Raw genomic sequence first — 16,371 nt, 5'->3', positions numbered from 1 at the left:
CACAAAAATCAGATTTACATTAAAGGAATAAAGCTTAGTTTGTAAACATCCTACTATGAGAAGATATCACTTTTATAGCTATGAACATAGTCAGCCTTGTGATGCATCCACCAATAAGTACACTGAACTGTGCCTTGCCACTTGCCTCAAAGATGGCTCTAAAGTTGCTTTATGTTCATTCTAGTGCCCCAAAACTCTGCCAGTAAAGCCAAAATGTGTGTGCACATATCCCAGTTTAAGTTAACTGCAAATTATCATTTTGGGGGCCATCCCTGTTGTCTTGGGGTGATTCATAATGATATTGAAGCCCATAATTATCTGAGGCCAAATATTGTTACTGTATCTTTAAGATCCTGAAGCCGCAGATCTTGTGTGTCTAGTGGGAGCGGGGCGTGCAGGCATTTTAAAAAGCTCCCCGCCCAGGTTTTTGCACGGCTTTTTACAGCATGGTATTTGCGTCGCGGGCTGCTTGATCTTTGCTTAGGCAAAGACTTTTCTTTCCAATTTGGTTTGATTTTTTTCCTCGGATCAGAGAAACTGCAGTAGCAATGTTTGAGCCGCCTTGAGGGTGAATTCTGCAGCTGCTTGTCCGAAAACCGGGGGCATCATGCCGGCAGAAGTGGAGAGGAGCTGCCCCGCTACAGCCCCAGCCGCTGCTAACCACGCCGAGCCTGGGAGAGGACACATTGAGTGGCTTCAGTCCAGCTGCTTCGACTGCCATGCCCGCTCTGCTGTGCCTTGCCGTGGGGAAGCTCTTCATCTGCTGATGGAACTGCTCCCTGAGGCTCCTGCCTTCATGAGACAGATCTGACACCATCTTGTCTTGCAAAGCCCGAAGCCGTCCCACCAGGCCCGTATCGGGAACGGGTATTTTCTGGTATTTCGGGTCTCTGTTTCGGTGGGAGGGTGAGGTCTAGCAGTTCGATAGCTAGCAGTTATTTACTTTATTTTTTTTCCCTGACTATTGGCATTCTTTTTCTTAATAAACCACTGTTTTTTTCACTTTCATCTATTAATATTCATTTCTTATTGGTGGAAAGGGACTGTTGGAACCCTTAAAGGAGATAACTCATTCCAGAGCATTCCCCTTTAAATTATCTCAAACCAAGACACCTGTAGGTGAAATAATTTTGAGCTTCCATATGATTCAAACAAATAAAAACATAGTATCTAGTTATGATGGACTTACACTTGAATAGCACTTCAAATGAATATTGCATTTAAACATTTTCAGAGAGTTAACACTGATCTGAACCAGAGCACATAATCACATAATGGGATCTAGATAAACAGTAAGAAACATATATAATTCATAGGCTTACTATTGATACACACGACTCCTTTAAGCACAGGACTCCTTTAACATATGAAACATAGAACTCCTTAAACATAAGTGCTTTAGTATAAAGTATAGATTAATAAAAGCTGGGTGTTGGCTGCTATGCTCGACCGCAATTGCTTTTGCAGGACAAGAAGCCTAGCCCTGGAAGGGGCTATGATGATAACTGAATAGGAGATGCTATGCCTAACGCTAACTGCTCTTAAAAACAAACCCAAGTAGACTAGGGTGATAAGGAAATGGAATGCGAGCTAACGGGTTTGGCTAACTGCTTGTCTGCAGAACAAGGGCCTAATCCCTACAGGCTAAGCGGTAAGGAGGAAGACGCATGCTAACTGCTGTTTTAATGACAAATAGAAGAGCTGTCACAAAAGGGTAGAAAAATGCAATAGGAGAATAGGAATATAATCAATACACAATTATAAATGAAGTATAACTAATATAGCAACGAAGTGTGTAATAGTAGAATTAAGTGTGTATTAGCAAAATAGATGTGATCAATTTATTAAGAATAGAGTGCCGTGTTTGTAACCCTAAAATAAGGAAACCGCAAGTCATTTAATACCCCTTAGGACCGTAACTTTACATAAATGACCAAAACAAGGGTGGATGACGAACATGTAAACGTATAATGACAAACTTGTAAACTTATAAAAAACCTCTGTAAGATGACCATGGGAGACATGCACATGGAGGTGTTAACCCCTGTGTGCTCCCAGCCTGGCCAATAAAGGTGTGCTTTACTTTACAGTACCTTGCTGTGGAGTAGATTTCTTTGAATCACTATGGCATCATACATTTTGAAATGTAAACTCAAACACAAGAGCAATACATAGCCTGAAACGTTTAAGATATTCTCATGTATCTTTAGATCTTTCTCCTGCCTCCACATTCACAAAAACATTCTGAATTGAATTATTCAGGCCCATGGGCTATTCACTGAAAGACCTCAAAGTTTTATTTAGCCTGTGCACGAGGAGTTTAAAGTAAACAAGAAAAAAAACAAGGAGAAAAAAAAGAGAAGAAAAAAAAAAGAGATCTCTTTTTGCTTCCTTTGTATCTTCTCCAAACCTCAGTCTTCGCTGACAACGTATTTTTTCACTTACCACACAACCCAGCAATCTTGAGGGCTAACTAAGCTGTCTATTTTTGTGGAACTTCCAGTCATTTATAGCTCACTTTTGTTGACTAAAGTGAGATGCTTAGTGTAGAAAATGAGATTTTATGCTCACAACAATTATGGAAAATAATGGCAATATACACTACAAAATGATGAATCAGTATTGAAAATACTTAACTAAAGCCAAACAATGTAGCTATAAATGTTGAAAAAGTGACCTCTACACACTGTATATAAAGCAAATCTTCTGATAATGGTTTAAAAGGAACAGAATACAGAAGAGCTCTTCAATTTGGCTACAGGCAAGTTTCTTCTTTTAGGTGGTTTTCCCACATCTGTTTGAAGGGCTTATGAAAAAATATTCAGATAAATTAGCGAAGCATTAAAAAAAAAATGACAAATGCTACCTCAAGAAAAAAAACACTTCATTTTTTCACTGATATTCACAGGTTTTAAAGCTCCACTAGTAGCAAATCAGGTAACACATTTAAAAATGGCAATGCTGTGCTTTTTCTATACTGCAGGGATTGAATACATTTATCTTAGTGAATTTTTGCTTAGTTTAAAAAAACCCCAAAATATTTTTTCCTCTTCTTCCACAGAGAAAGATCCTTTCCTGACCTGACTGACTTTTCTCTGAGCCTCCCATACTTAGGCTAAATGTTATGCTACAAGATACTGGGAGTATAACTAATGACATTGCTTCTGTGCCTAAAAGGGATTGTCACTACACTGGGCAGTATTAAAGACTCTGTATATTTTCCAATAAGCTTAAAAAGCATCATCAAATTTTACACGGATATATGGCTAGCTAATTTTTATTTAGCCCTGAAAGCGGGCTATTAAAAATTAAACATCTACCCCCATTTACTTTTAACACCAGAAGTGTTCAGTTCATCACCAGTTGAGAGAGACAGTTGGCAGGTTTACTGTAACAGTCTCCAAATCTTGAACAAACATCTAACTTGTCACTAATAAAAAAAAAAAAGTTATACAGAAATAATTTAAGAGAAAAAAGTTGTGAGATGGTACATTTGCTCTAAGGGCAGAACATAAGGATATCTGAGCTTTCTGCGTAGGTAAAACAATTTAAGTACTGTAATAACTAATGCATATAATATCCCGCTGAGGATGGGATAAGTATTCAAACACACCAGAACTTAATAAGTGAGCAAGAATCATTTAAAAAGCAGTAGAGTTTCAATTCTGGATAAACTACTTGAAATTCATTAAGAAACTCAAGTACCAGGACACTGAACAAACTGCGCTCTCATCATCCAAGGTATAAAATTATTCCCCTTTTGTGGACAGGTTCTGATAAATGGAAGATACCACAGCACTCACCGTTCTCGGTCTCGTTCAAGAGCTTTCTGCTCAGCTTCCAGACTCGCCTGCAGCCCTGCCTGTTCGCCACTGCTGTTGTTCAAGGTGGCAAGCTTCTGTTTCTGCTCTTCAATTTCAAAGTCTATGGTGGAACGACGCTGCAAAGCAGAATGCCTCTTTTCTAACTTAGCAACAGCTTGCTCCAGTGCCTCTCTCTGCTGCTTTTCCCTTGATTCAAGGATTTCTTTTTCCTTTTTCCGAACCTTTCCTTCTTGCCGAGCTACATTGGCTGTGAATTCAAAGGTTTCTTGAAGCTGCTGCAGCTGATTTGTGCTAGCCCTATACTGGGCAAGCTGCTCTTCTTTTTCTTCTATTTCTTTCTCTATTTGATAGAGTGTATTATCTAACCCTAACAAGCCCCTATCAAGGACTTCAGAAGCTCTTTGTTTTTCCTCCAGCAGAGCTGGGAAATGATTACTCTTCAGGTACTCAAGCTGGCGTACTTTAGATTGGAGCCTGTATTCCGCTGGCTTTATCTTGTCAACTTCTTCAGCCTTGAGTATGGCATCCATAAAGTTTTCATCATCTCTCTTGAGATATAAATGTTCTTCATGTGCAAATTTTAAGTGCTCCAAAGCTCTTTTTTCATCTGCTACTTCCTTTTCTAGGTGATCCATTTGTTGAATTAAATCTTTTTCCAAAATAGCCAACTGTTCCAGCTGTTTCCTTTTAAACTCTACAAAATCATACTGTGCTTTTTCTAACTCTTCATGGTTTTCATCACCTTCAGATCGGGCTTCCTTGACTTTTAAAAGAGATTCTCTGAGCTCTTCAAGATCTCTTCTCTCTTCTTCTACTCTTTGCACATCCCCTCTCTTCAGGAGCTCTATCATGACCTGCTTCTCTCGAAGCTGTTCCTCTAGGTGAGCCACCAGCATCACCTGTTCTCTTTCCTGTTCTTCAAGCCTCTTTTTTTCTGATTCCAGCTTAAGATACTGCTCATCTTTTTCCTTTTTTAGTTTTTCAAGTTCATGAAAAATCTGCATTTTCTCTGCTTTTTCATTATGATTAAGTTCTTGTAGTCGCTGCAACTCCTCTTTGACCCGGGCAAAAATTTCTTCCTGCTGCTTTTTCTTTTGAAGCTCTATCTCCTGTTGTTCCCGTAATCTTTCTTCTTCAAACTTTTCTTTTTCAGCCAGCAAATCCTTTAACCTGCTTTCAATGTGAACACTTCTCCGTTTCAGACTCTCTTCCTGTTTTCGTATTTGCAGCTGAACTATTTCTGTCTCTTTGCGCTGTGACTCTACTTCTTGCTGCATTCTTACAAGTTCTGCTTTGTCAGATTTTTGTTTTTCTTCCATCTCTTCTATTTGTTTCCTACAGTAAAACATTTACACGAAGTTAAAAAGGTTTGGATAAGGATTTCTGAGTATATATAACCATTTCTTTTTTTAATACTTTTGTTTTGCTACAGGTTAAGATCCTTCATCACTTGGAAATGACTCAATGCATGAGACAAATCAAAAAGAAATTCATATGGTCTCTGTCAGTATAAAAAGCTGTGGATATACAAAGTCATAGGAAGACATGTTATATAGCACTTATGTTATTAAAAAATTAGACTGTATTAGTTCTGTCAAATCCAATAAAAATATTGATAGAACATATCCATGCACACAGCACAGAGTAAATATGTATTTTTTTTTACATACCTACATTCTCATGCACAAAAACTTGTATAGAAGGACTTGATCAGCAATTTGCCTCACCAAATTTAAGCCAATAGATGAATTAAAGTAATATTTTCACTTTAGATAACTCCAACTGAATTACTGATCAACAGCATTATAAAATTTAAGATAAATTATTATGTCCTGTGTAATCTCTCTTACTTGAGGGTCACCATTATCCCCATAATACAAATAGAGACAACCTGCAAGTCGACTGGTTATTTTGAGAGAAGTCAGATGAATTAAAGTACAAGTAGATTAACTTCTGCACAACCTGAATTCAAATTCCACCAAAATAACAAAAAAAGGGTAAATATCAGTGATCCTATTTGCATTAGTTGCTGAATAGTATCTTTCAGTGCTTCAGAGCTTTAGGATTTTTCCGAGTTTACTTCACTTAGTCCAACTACATAAAGAGCTTTATCAAAATGGACCACACCATCTCAAGCTGAGAAGGCAGAAAGGTTTTAAGCTTGTGAATCTAATCAGTGCTGAGATCTGCAACAAGGCACAGCTATTCACTTCCACAATCTTAGCAGGTATGCTGAGCCAAAACAATCAGCTCAGTTTGCCAGCTGATAACAATGCTTTCTTTTGTATTTCAAGCCAACTTCCACATAACGTTCTGAAAAGCATGATTAGTATGCCCATTCCACACCACAGCTTGATATAAGAGAAGCAGAGTGTAACACATGAGTTGTTCCTATCACGATTCAATCCAAAGACAAACAAACCATAAAAAAGAGATATGAATAAAGAATGTAATTTGCCATCTTTTAAGGTAAAACCATGAAAGTTAAGAGCAAGGGTAATATATTATATCTCTACAATCTATCCTCCTTACACCTTTGTATTCCAGAGTTTCTTTGCTAAATATCAGTCAGCTCCAATTCAGCTATTCAGGATCATCTGCTTGCTGAATAACACTGTGATTCCAAAATCATTATTTAAATCAGTCTATAACTTGTATATATAGACACACATAAATACCACAGAGGACAATGTTACCTTTTACTTTCTAATTTTTCAAGCTCTTCTCGTTGCTGTCTCTCAAATTCTAGCCTGATTTAAAAAAAAAAATAAAGAATACAGTAAAAAGGTTGTTTTCTGAGTATCACAAAAATAGGAAGACGATGCAAGTTACTGTCTGGTTAGATGGTAACAATGATACAAATGAAGTTTTGTAAGACTACTTCTACAAGAACAGAAAATAGTTCTTTCATTAAGGTTACAAATTAGGTATCATGCTGACTTGAGTATAAATAGAAAAATAAATTAATTTCTGGGGAAAAGGTATTTTAAAAGGAAAGTTAAGCAAGACACATAGATGATTAGCATAGCCTCTGCGAGTTAACTACATGCAGACATGGCAATCAGTACATAAAAATTTAACTTCTCTACCTTAGACAGATCGGTCCTTTTACAGGGAAAAGACTGCCATGGGAGGCAGGGGGAAACAGAGCGATCAATTGAGAAAGGAATTGATAGAAAAAGCATATTAGCAGTACAGAATACTTTAAAATCAACAGCGCTTTGTTTTATTGGAGATTAAATTGGTTAGATTCATAGAACATTTATCATACTAAATCTCAGAAGTAGAATTCAAATAATTATTCTTTCTAAACACATTTTTCAAATGCCAATGACAAACACCAAAAATTATTCTCTTCATCCTATGGCTTATTAACTTAGCCACTTCTGAGAAGGGAAAGGGCTACAAAACTACAGTAGTGTGTGCTAATAGTTCTGCCATTTCCTTCCAAGAAAAAGAAAAAAATCCCAAACATTCCTACGTTGTAATCAGCGGGGTTGAAAAACCCCGAAGTGCAACACTGAAGCACAGAACACAATTCAAACTCATTCATTTAAAATATTTTGAGATTTTAATGTATTTAGTTTGACAAGGTTCTGAATAAGAACGGGAGAGCATTTTATGTCATTTTTCAATATCAGCTTTTATTACAGTTGTACACAAGTACTTTTCTTATTTTAATTTCATTTGATTCATCTTTTCTTTAAGGAACTTTTTAATAACAAATATTAAAAAGGCAAAAAGAACCTTTATATGGATTAAATTACTCAACCAAATACATACATATTCAGTTATTTCAGGCTTGTTACAGCTTAAGGATATGCAGGTTAGTGAAACAGTCCATAAATACTGAAAAAAAATGCTAGACTGCACCACAGGTTAACTTCAAATTTTTGATACATTGCAGTTTAAGACATCATGACCACAATTATATAGATAGGTTTCTAAAAATAAGGCATTTTTAGTATCTCTTTTCAAAAAGTCATAGAAATGCATACAACAAAAAGAAATTGTCCTTGGAAATATGCAAATAGTACCCCAATAATCTAACATTTATGAAGCTACTATAACGAACTTTGATTCCTCCATATTCAAGACGCATCTTTCTAATGGCTGCAATAAGGGAGAATGACTACTTTCACAAATTCTGTATTTCACTTTTCCCTATTTCTTAAAAGTTCATTAAAAAAAAAGTCTTCTACAATCCTTAAGCGATTAGCCTATGCAGATTTTTATACCCAGCTCCAGGCATTCAGAGCTTCTTATGCAACTGTCTCACCAAGAGTCCAGTCACATCTGCATTAAACTAAGGTGGGCACTTTACAGCACAAGGATAGATGATGACAACTTAGTATTTTTAGTTTGATCACAATTGCTGCAGCAGTAATGCTGCAGAAATCCACAAAGTGGATGCAAAATCCACAGAGTACTGAAAGGGAACAAGCAGCAATCTTGGGGGCCTTCAGAAAGCAAAAACTTAATTCAGTTTAACTTAATTCAGGTTAACATGTGCTTTGGGATTTCCTTCCCCCTTTTTTTTATTGAAGCTATACCTCAAAATCTCTCCCTTTAGCTATGATCTGCTATCTGGAATTCATAGCTTTTAGCTATCACTTCTTACCTAGGGCTTGGCTGACAAAATGCCATAATTATTTCGGTCCCAAAAAATATAGGCCCTGGGGAATACAGCTCTGGCTTGTGGAAATGCAGGTTTCCTTTGGGCACTATCTGACACAGACCATCTTTACTTAGACAGCTAGCAAAGAACAATTTGACTGTATTCCCATGCTTGGTTAAGCCACAATGAAGTAAAATGTTAGATCAGCTAACATAACATGCAAAACCCAGAGCAAAACCTTTTGGTGTTTCGATTGTCCTATAAAACACATGATTCGGCAGATATATTTGATGTAAGCATAAAAATGGTAACTAACTTTTGATTGAGATCTAACACAAAGAAAATGGACCATCACAGCAATCAGTCTGGTATAAAAAGATTGGTGATTAAAAATTCTCTGATTTTCTCTTTGAGTAATTGTCCCTAATACCTGCAACAGTGGCGTTATGACAATCAGTTTTACCTTACACTGAAATGAAGCTGGAGGTGCCCAAGAAGTTGCTCAGGAAAAAGGAATTAATTGTGAAAAAACTGGTTTTCTTCACTGAAAATGGCTCCAGTCAAAAGCCTCCAAACACAACACCAAGGTGTTTTAAAAACGTGTATTTAATGCATTTTAGACCTGGAGGTGCCTAAGATGGTCTGCGCTCCAGTGAAGGCCCTCAAACAATGAGATTATTTATTCACAGTGTCTCCATTCTCTAAGGCAGCCTTTCTTCTGCAGGGATAAGAATGATGCCAGTCTTCCTTAGCTGGCTGCCTATTTTCTTAATATATTTAGGAACTCACCACTTTTGAGACCTCTGGACTATTTGCTTCAAACTCATTGTGGGCTCAAAGTTATTTCGGAACAGGAGAGAATCTGGGGAGGCGGGACAGGCCTGACTGGAGTAACCTTGTTTCTTTAAAAAGCTACTACAAAAAAAAATCTCAGCATCACAAAAGAAAAAAACTAAAACCACAGGCTATAACAGGTCACTGTCAGTTTTATAAAGCACAGGTGCAAGACTGATGTTTTCTGGTTTAGTCTATCCTAATAAAAATCTTTTTCACATAACCTCTATTCCCTTTATTAATGTGAGCACTATTGTGAATAGAAAAAAGCATATTAGCTTGAAATTAAAAAGAAACACACAGATATTAAAGACTAGAATCTACTCTTTCTTCTTTTGTAGATCTCCCACAAAGGAACTTAATCTGATCAGTGTTGAATTAAATAGACAGCGTTTTCCTGCAAAATGTGTCATATCTAGTGATATGCACAGTGTAGATAAGCTGCAGAGAAAGGAAGTCAGTTCTACTAGCACGGTACTACAGTAGCTTAATTTACACAGCACAAAAGTACAATCTGATACTACATCTGTTAGGAAAGACTGAGTACTGGCAGGACTACAGAGATGTTACAACGCCGTTCAGTATGCCAATTCATGAGATTAATTAAAAAAAAAAAACAACAGAAAACTAAACCCCCCATACTAAACCCATGACCAAGGTTTCTCATCAATAATTTTACAGTTACAATATCATGTAGCTAAGAAAAGGTCCACAAAGGAAATCTTCAGCATAAATCTACATGCAAAATTCTATTTTATCCAAAGCTTATTATCTGAAGTAGTGTTCCATGACACTAGATTAAAGACAAAGACTGGGAAGAAGTAGAACGAAGAATTTTGCACATTAAGTCAAAATTTTATGCAACGAGATTGTTTCCCACATACGGGAAATCAACAGCCAAACAAAAAAGTGCACACAAGAAAAGACCATCCATCTGAAAACACTTTTAAGGATAATGCTGGTTTTCACATGGAAAAGATACAGATACAGTAAGCAAGATCCATTATGTTGCTTTCACAACAACTGAAGGTAATACCCCACAGGCTCTTCTGCCATTGATTGCTACAGATGCTAGATCTTACCAGAACCTTTGCTGCAACCTACAAAAATTGCAAATTTAGCTACGTCCTTAGGTTATCAATACAGAAACTGGAAGAAAAAGTAGTCTTGAAAAGGCTAAATTAATAACAGGCAGAATGCTAGTCAGCCACAAAAATTGCACAGAAAGAAACCCAAAGGGCCAGATACTGACTCTTGGCCTGCACTGGTGGTGGGCAGTATAACGTCATGTAGTGAGAAACTGATACTCCAGTCTATTGAAGAAAAGGGTCCTAGCATTGCTCCTGATAAAACAAACAAACAAACAAACAAAAAATCCCCAACAAACTAGATTTAGTGTAGGATATTCTTTTCCATTCAGCACTTTTCCAGAATTCAACATGCTCCACCCCACTTCTTGGGTACAATTACCCTGCCTTTGATACTCAGAGATACAATTTATTGAATGTTTCATCCAGGCTGAACATAGTCACCACTAAGAAGAATAACCACTGTAGCACAGCATTTACTTGGCAGCATTTTTAGCTGGAAGTAGAGAGTTCAGAGTCTGCTTTATTCAAAACATATTCTTTTCTTTAACTTGCATTTATCCCAGCCCCCTGTAACCCTTAAAATAACCTTCTGAACAATTATCTCTTTGTGACAACCTCACCACACGATCAGAAAAATCCCAGTTCTGTTACAAAGAGGAGATGCTAAAAAAACAGCGCTAGCATCAACATAAATAAAGTTAAAATTGTCAGGGTACCCCAGACTAAGCTGAAAAGCGCTGTTGCCTCATTGCTGTCCATAAAGATGTATCAATTATGGAAGATGCTTTCTTCTACTGATTTGTAGGGCTCAGGTAAATGGCAGTGCAACCTTCAGAGCCTGCTTTTGCAGCAGTATAAAAGCAGATAGAAAAGTAACATTTGAAGTTTGGAGTTTTTTGCAGGGTTGGGGTTTTTTTGAAGGGGCTGTTTTTAGGGGGAAAGAGGACACAAAGGTGTTTGTTTTTTTTAATCACTGATCTATTAGGACAACACTCATTTCCACACTGTATGAACCATGTGTATTCTTAGGTATAGTATCAGTTACATGAAATGTGTCCTGGGCTGCATCCAAAGCAGCATGAGTAGCGATCCAGAGAGGTGGTTCTGCCCCAAGGCTCTGCTTGGGTGAGAGCCCACCTGGAGTGCTGTGTCCAGGTCTGGGGACCCAGCACAGGGAGGCATTGAACTGTTGAAGCAAGTCCAGTCAAGGGCCACAAACATGCTCAGAGGGCTGAGCACCTCTCCTATGCAAATAGGCTGAGAGCTGTGGTTGTTCAGCCTGGAGAAGAGAAGGCTCCAGGGAGAGCTTGCTTCACCCTTTCATTACTTGAATGGGGATGGGGACAAATTTGGCAGCAGAGCTGCTGAAATAGGACAAGGGGTAAAGGTTTTACATTGAAACAAGGTAGATTCAGAATAGATTTAAAGAAGAAATTTTTTACAATGAGGGTGGCACAAAGTGCCCAGAGAGGTGGTAGATGCCCTGTGCCTGGAAAGATTCAAGGTCAGGGTGGATGGGGTTCTGAGCAACCTGGTCTAGTTGAAGAAGGCGAGGTTGGAACTAGGTGATTTTTAAAGGTCCCTTCCAACCCAAATGATTCTATGATTCAGAAGCTTCCTCACTTATTAAAACATACGCCCATTACAGTGATTACAGAACAATTTCAGATAGGTTTTACTGCTCACAAACAAGTGACCTGGCATTCCTTATGCATTATGAGCCTTAAGCATAAACCTTTCTTGTGTTCACAAATTAAGCAGGAAAAAAATATCTATTACTCACAAATATTAACTGAATGCAGACTAATGAGAGAATATCAATATATTAACCCTCTGCTTATAGTTTATAATTTAATAAAACACAGGCATGAAGTGTTCAGGAATATTATGAGTACTTCCCCTAATCTTATTCTCAATTTCAAGAGCAAGAGTACTCTCACAATCACACGCAAGAAAGGTAAAGTCACAAGAAGTGTTAGATGGGAAAAATGGCAGTGTTTCAAAAAATTGCTGCATACAATGACAATCTAATAATATTATCCATACTGTTTGATTTCCAGGAAAGCAAGACAAGATGCAAACTGATAAGGAAAAAAAATAGTAGATGACCTTGCAATCTACTCCATCAGAGACAATCAAGTAACTCTCCAGACTCCCTCTCTCTTTTTTTTTTTCTTTTTAAATAAGTTCTGCAGGAAAAATCCTTTCGGTAAGGCATGGATTTGGCATTACCTGAAGACAGTATGACTGCTCGGGCTGGGAAATCATTTTTAAGCACTGGGCCTTGTCCATGCCATCACATTTTGCTGTAAATCTGAGGGAGTAGTGAGGCAATGCTGAAACAATCTGTCCCTACTCTATGCTGACTGCAAAGTTAAGGTCAGTACTATCCAGTATAATGCAATTATTCATAACAATATTATAGCAGAATAACATTCTCAGTCAGGGAAAAGCCCAGAAACAGCTCACCAATAACCAGAGGTAACAACAGCCAGGAACTTTTCCCCAGCTCACAGAAAACATAATACTACCAACTGTCACTGAAAGTTTTTAGATTCAACTAGTTGAAAAGCTGAAGAAATAGGAAAGTATACTTATACTATGCTTTTTTTATCTTATCATCTCCATCTAAAAATACGATGTAATTTATTAGCCACCAGTTCACAATCTTTAGATCTCTGTAAGTAGCTCAGTAGCAAAAGAGTAACAGTCACATTTGAAGCAGTGTTATTGAACACAATCCCTATATTTCAGGCATCGTTTAACTAAAAGTTATTATTACCTCTCTAATCTTCCTAAATTCTAATGGATAAAGAACAACCCCACAGTAAAACTTGGGAATAAAGCTGCACTATCCAAGGCTATAATGCAATTTACAGGCAACTTTTCAAAAGTACATAGGTGGTTTAAAGTGGCCTCATCTCATACTCAAAACACAGGCCCTAGCTATGGAAAAAAAATTAGAACAAAACACCACAAACTCTCAGTAAGTCACTTAAGGAACAGTGGAAAAACCACTAAAAACAGCTTCTTTACCATAAGCATTCTAATGTCATTGTAACTGCATAATAAAAACTTTTTTCCATATCCTAACTTGTCCACCTACTCAGAGGTACTGATGGAGAACACAAGACATTCATTTCTCAGCCTTTTTATGCTTGTATTGGTATGACATGAACTTAAGAAATCTTAATTTTCAGTTCAAAATGCATTTTTCTCAGGAAGAACAGTTAACTTGTAATTCTGAAGAAAGTACAAACATAAAATTTGCCATGGCATTATTTTGCTGAACTGTCATAATGCTTCCGGAACATTTCAAACAGCTAAAATGAAGAAAGATTGGAATTACAACAACTGTATTTTAGAACATACTCACCCTGGATTATAGAGCATAACTGCTGACAGGTTCTCACAAGATTTAGAAAGATCAGTCATAGACAAGCTGAAGGAAGATAACAGTCCACTCTAACAATAAGACCATAAAATAAAACTATTAGACAAGCAATGATGTGCTTAAAAACTCTTGCATTGATGAAATATTAACTAAAGTACACGAAGCAAATAAAAAAAAGGCATGATACACAATCAAGGCATGTCTATATTAGAAAGAAAATTGTGAAAAGGTTTAAAATTTACCAAACACTGATTTAATCTCACCTTTCTTTTCTCCCTTAGCTTAGCAGCTTCTTTAGGGTGGTTAAGCGAAACATGTTGGTTCTTCCAAGTAATATAACAGCACCTGATGAGAAAAAACACCACTCACCTGACACATTCTGCAGCTGAAAGTACCACGTAATTTTTCAGACACGCAACACGTAAGCAAAGACTTCCATTAGGCAAGAACAAAATGAAAATGCATTCTGACAAGTGTATGTATAACCATGCATAGTCACAGCTACCTTAACTTATGCATACAGTGTACTCCTTCCTCTTCCTACTTAAACAAAAATGAAAACCCACACATGTTCACACACTGCATGAATACAGTGGACACAAGGTCAATCATGTTCATGGAGTTCAGTTAAAGAATAAACATAGGGAAAGGAAGCAGCTGTCCAATTTGATCTATATCCTCTTTAACGGTGCTTTGGAAGCCACCAGCAGGTGCAGATTCAACAGGAACATCTGTAAATGTGACCAAGAACAAACTTGTCCATCCACTACTGATCAAACTGGTCAGGTTTGAATCCAACTACACTAAAAGCTCCAGATCTCCATTATTTGTACGCGCACATTTTTCTTCCCATGTGGAACACTGAAAATTTATTGTCACTCAAAACAGGATTATTAGACTTTATACCCAACAGCTATTTTCTGATGGAAGAACCTTGAATAATTTCATATTGCTCGATGCACATCTATTACTGTATTTAATCAGTTAAGGTATAGGTCACAGATAATGAGATTCTGAGTAATTCTTATCATATTTTAAAGACAATGGTACCAAGATTAGTACTTCCCTACTAAGAAGTATATTGTCAGTGATGTCTCACTACTGTCGTAACATGGAAGTCTTCCAAGTTCACCACCTCAGAACCAAGCATTTATGTGTCAGTTGGTATGAAGCATTTTTAAAAAGAATAAGGACTCCATTACACTCACAGTATGAAAAAAACTGTACTTAAACTCATCACTACAAATTCTTACCATCTGATAATGAAATTATACCCTTAGCAAGGAATGCTTCTCTTAAAATCAGATTAATTAGTGAAAGGAATGAGAGAGATTTGTCTTTACAAACAAACTGTGGGTTTGCTGACAGGTAAAGATAGATACTGAGAGATAAAGAAGCAATGGAAAAGAACCATAAATTCCATAGGAAAACGAAAGCACGGCGGCCTGTTGCTTATTTTTCTAAGTCGTTAGACCCAGTGGCCAGAGGCTGACCTCATTGTCTACAGAATTGTTCAGCCACAGCTCTGATGGTAACAGAGGCCCGAAAACTGACAAGGGGCGGGGTATCTGATTTTTACAGTGTCACATCAGGTTAAGCTTTGTTAACTGAGAGAGCCTCTAAGTGTATGACCAGCGCTCGGTTATTACAGTATGAAATCTTGTTTTAATGGAACAGGAAGATTTAGAATTGAAAAGTAGGGAAGGGTTTAACCCAGCCTCCTGTTTGAACAGCCCTGGAGAGGGAGCTGGGAAGAAATCCATGACTGCATTTAGGTGGTACATCTCCAGACCCGGGCTAGGGAAGATTTGTGAGACACTCCTTGGCCTGAGGGAGAAAATGTTGTTTATTGATGTGTCTTCAAGGGTGGTAGAAAGGGAAACGATTTACAGGATACGCTATCGTTAATGGAAGGGAATTAAAAGGAAAGGGGGAGGTTGCCGCCCACGTGGTCAGCTCAGACAGCGGAGCTGTATGTGCTTGTGAGAGCCTGTGAATTTTACTGGGACAAGATAGTGAATGTTTTTACTGATTCTAAATATGAATATGGGGTGATGCATGCGTTTGGGAAAACTTGGGAAGAAAGAAGTTTATTAGCCTGCAGGGGAAAAAACGTTATCTCATGAGCCTTAATCTCTCACCTATTGGAGGTGGTGAATTTACCAAAAAGGGTGGCAATTATACACGCCAGGGAGATCAGGCAGGGTGCTCAGAAGAGGCATAGGTTAACCGACTGGCTGATGAAGAGGCTTGGAAAGCTGCACTGTTGCCAGAAATCTCTAAGATCCTCCCCTTACTCCCAGTAACTGCACCGCTGCCAGAGAAAACTGTCTCTTCACCAGAGGAAACTTGAGATAATTAAAACAGAATGGGGCAGAGGAAACAGGGGATAATTGGTTTACAAGGTATAGTAACGCAGTGGATACTAAAAGCTGTGCCCTACAGTTATTAAAACAACTTCACGAAGGGAGTCATTGGGGCACCCGAGGACTGGCAGAAGTCCTTCCTCAAAATGTATGCTGCTGTGGGTCTTTTTACTCTGGCAAAGTGAGCTCTTGAAGGTTGTTTGATTTGTGCTAAAACCATTAACAGGGTTACAAAGAAAATTGC

The 16,371-nt window shown here is 37.7% G+C and overlaps 1 protein-coding gene across 1 annotated transcript in view; it reads right to left on the bottom strand.

Annotated features, from left to right (window-relative positions):
* Window positions 1-16,371, bottom strand: part of KIF16B (kinesin family member 16B) — a 171,806-nt gene that overhangs the window by 76,844 nt on the left and 78,591 nt on the right. The window contains 5 exon segments of the mRNA XM_032103634.1: window positions 3,804-5,159; window positions 6,521-6,574; window positions 13,744-13,832; window positions 14,025-14,068; window positions 14,071-14,106. Of these exon segments, the coding sequence (XP_031959525.1) occupies window positions 3,804-5,159; window positions 6,521-6,574; window positions 13,744-13,832; window positions 14,025-14,068; window positions 14,071-14,106 (1,579 nt within the window).

Source organism: Corvus moneduloides, chromosome 3 (genome assembly GCF_009650955.1).
Source record: "Corvus moneduloides isolate bCorMon1 chromosome 3, bCorMon1.pri, whole genome shotgun sequence".
NCBI lineage: Eukaryota > Metazoa > Chordata > Aves > Passeriformes > Corvidae > Corvus > Corvus moneduloides.
This window is presented reverse-complemented; position numbering and strand designations above follow the sequence as displayed.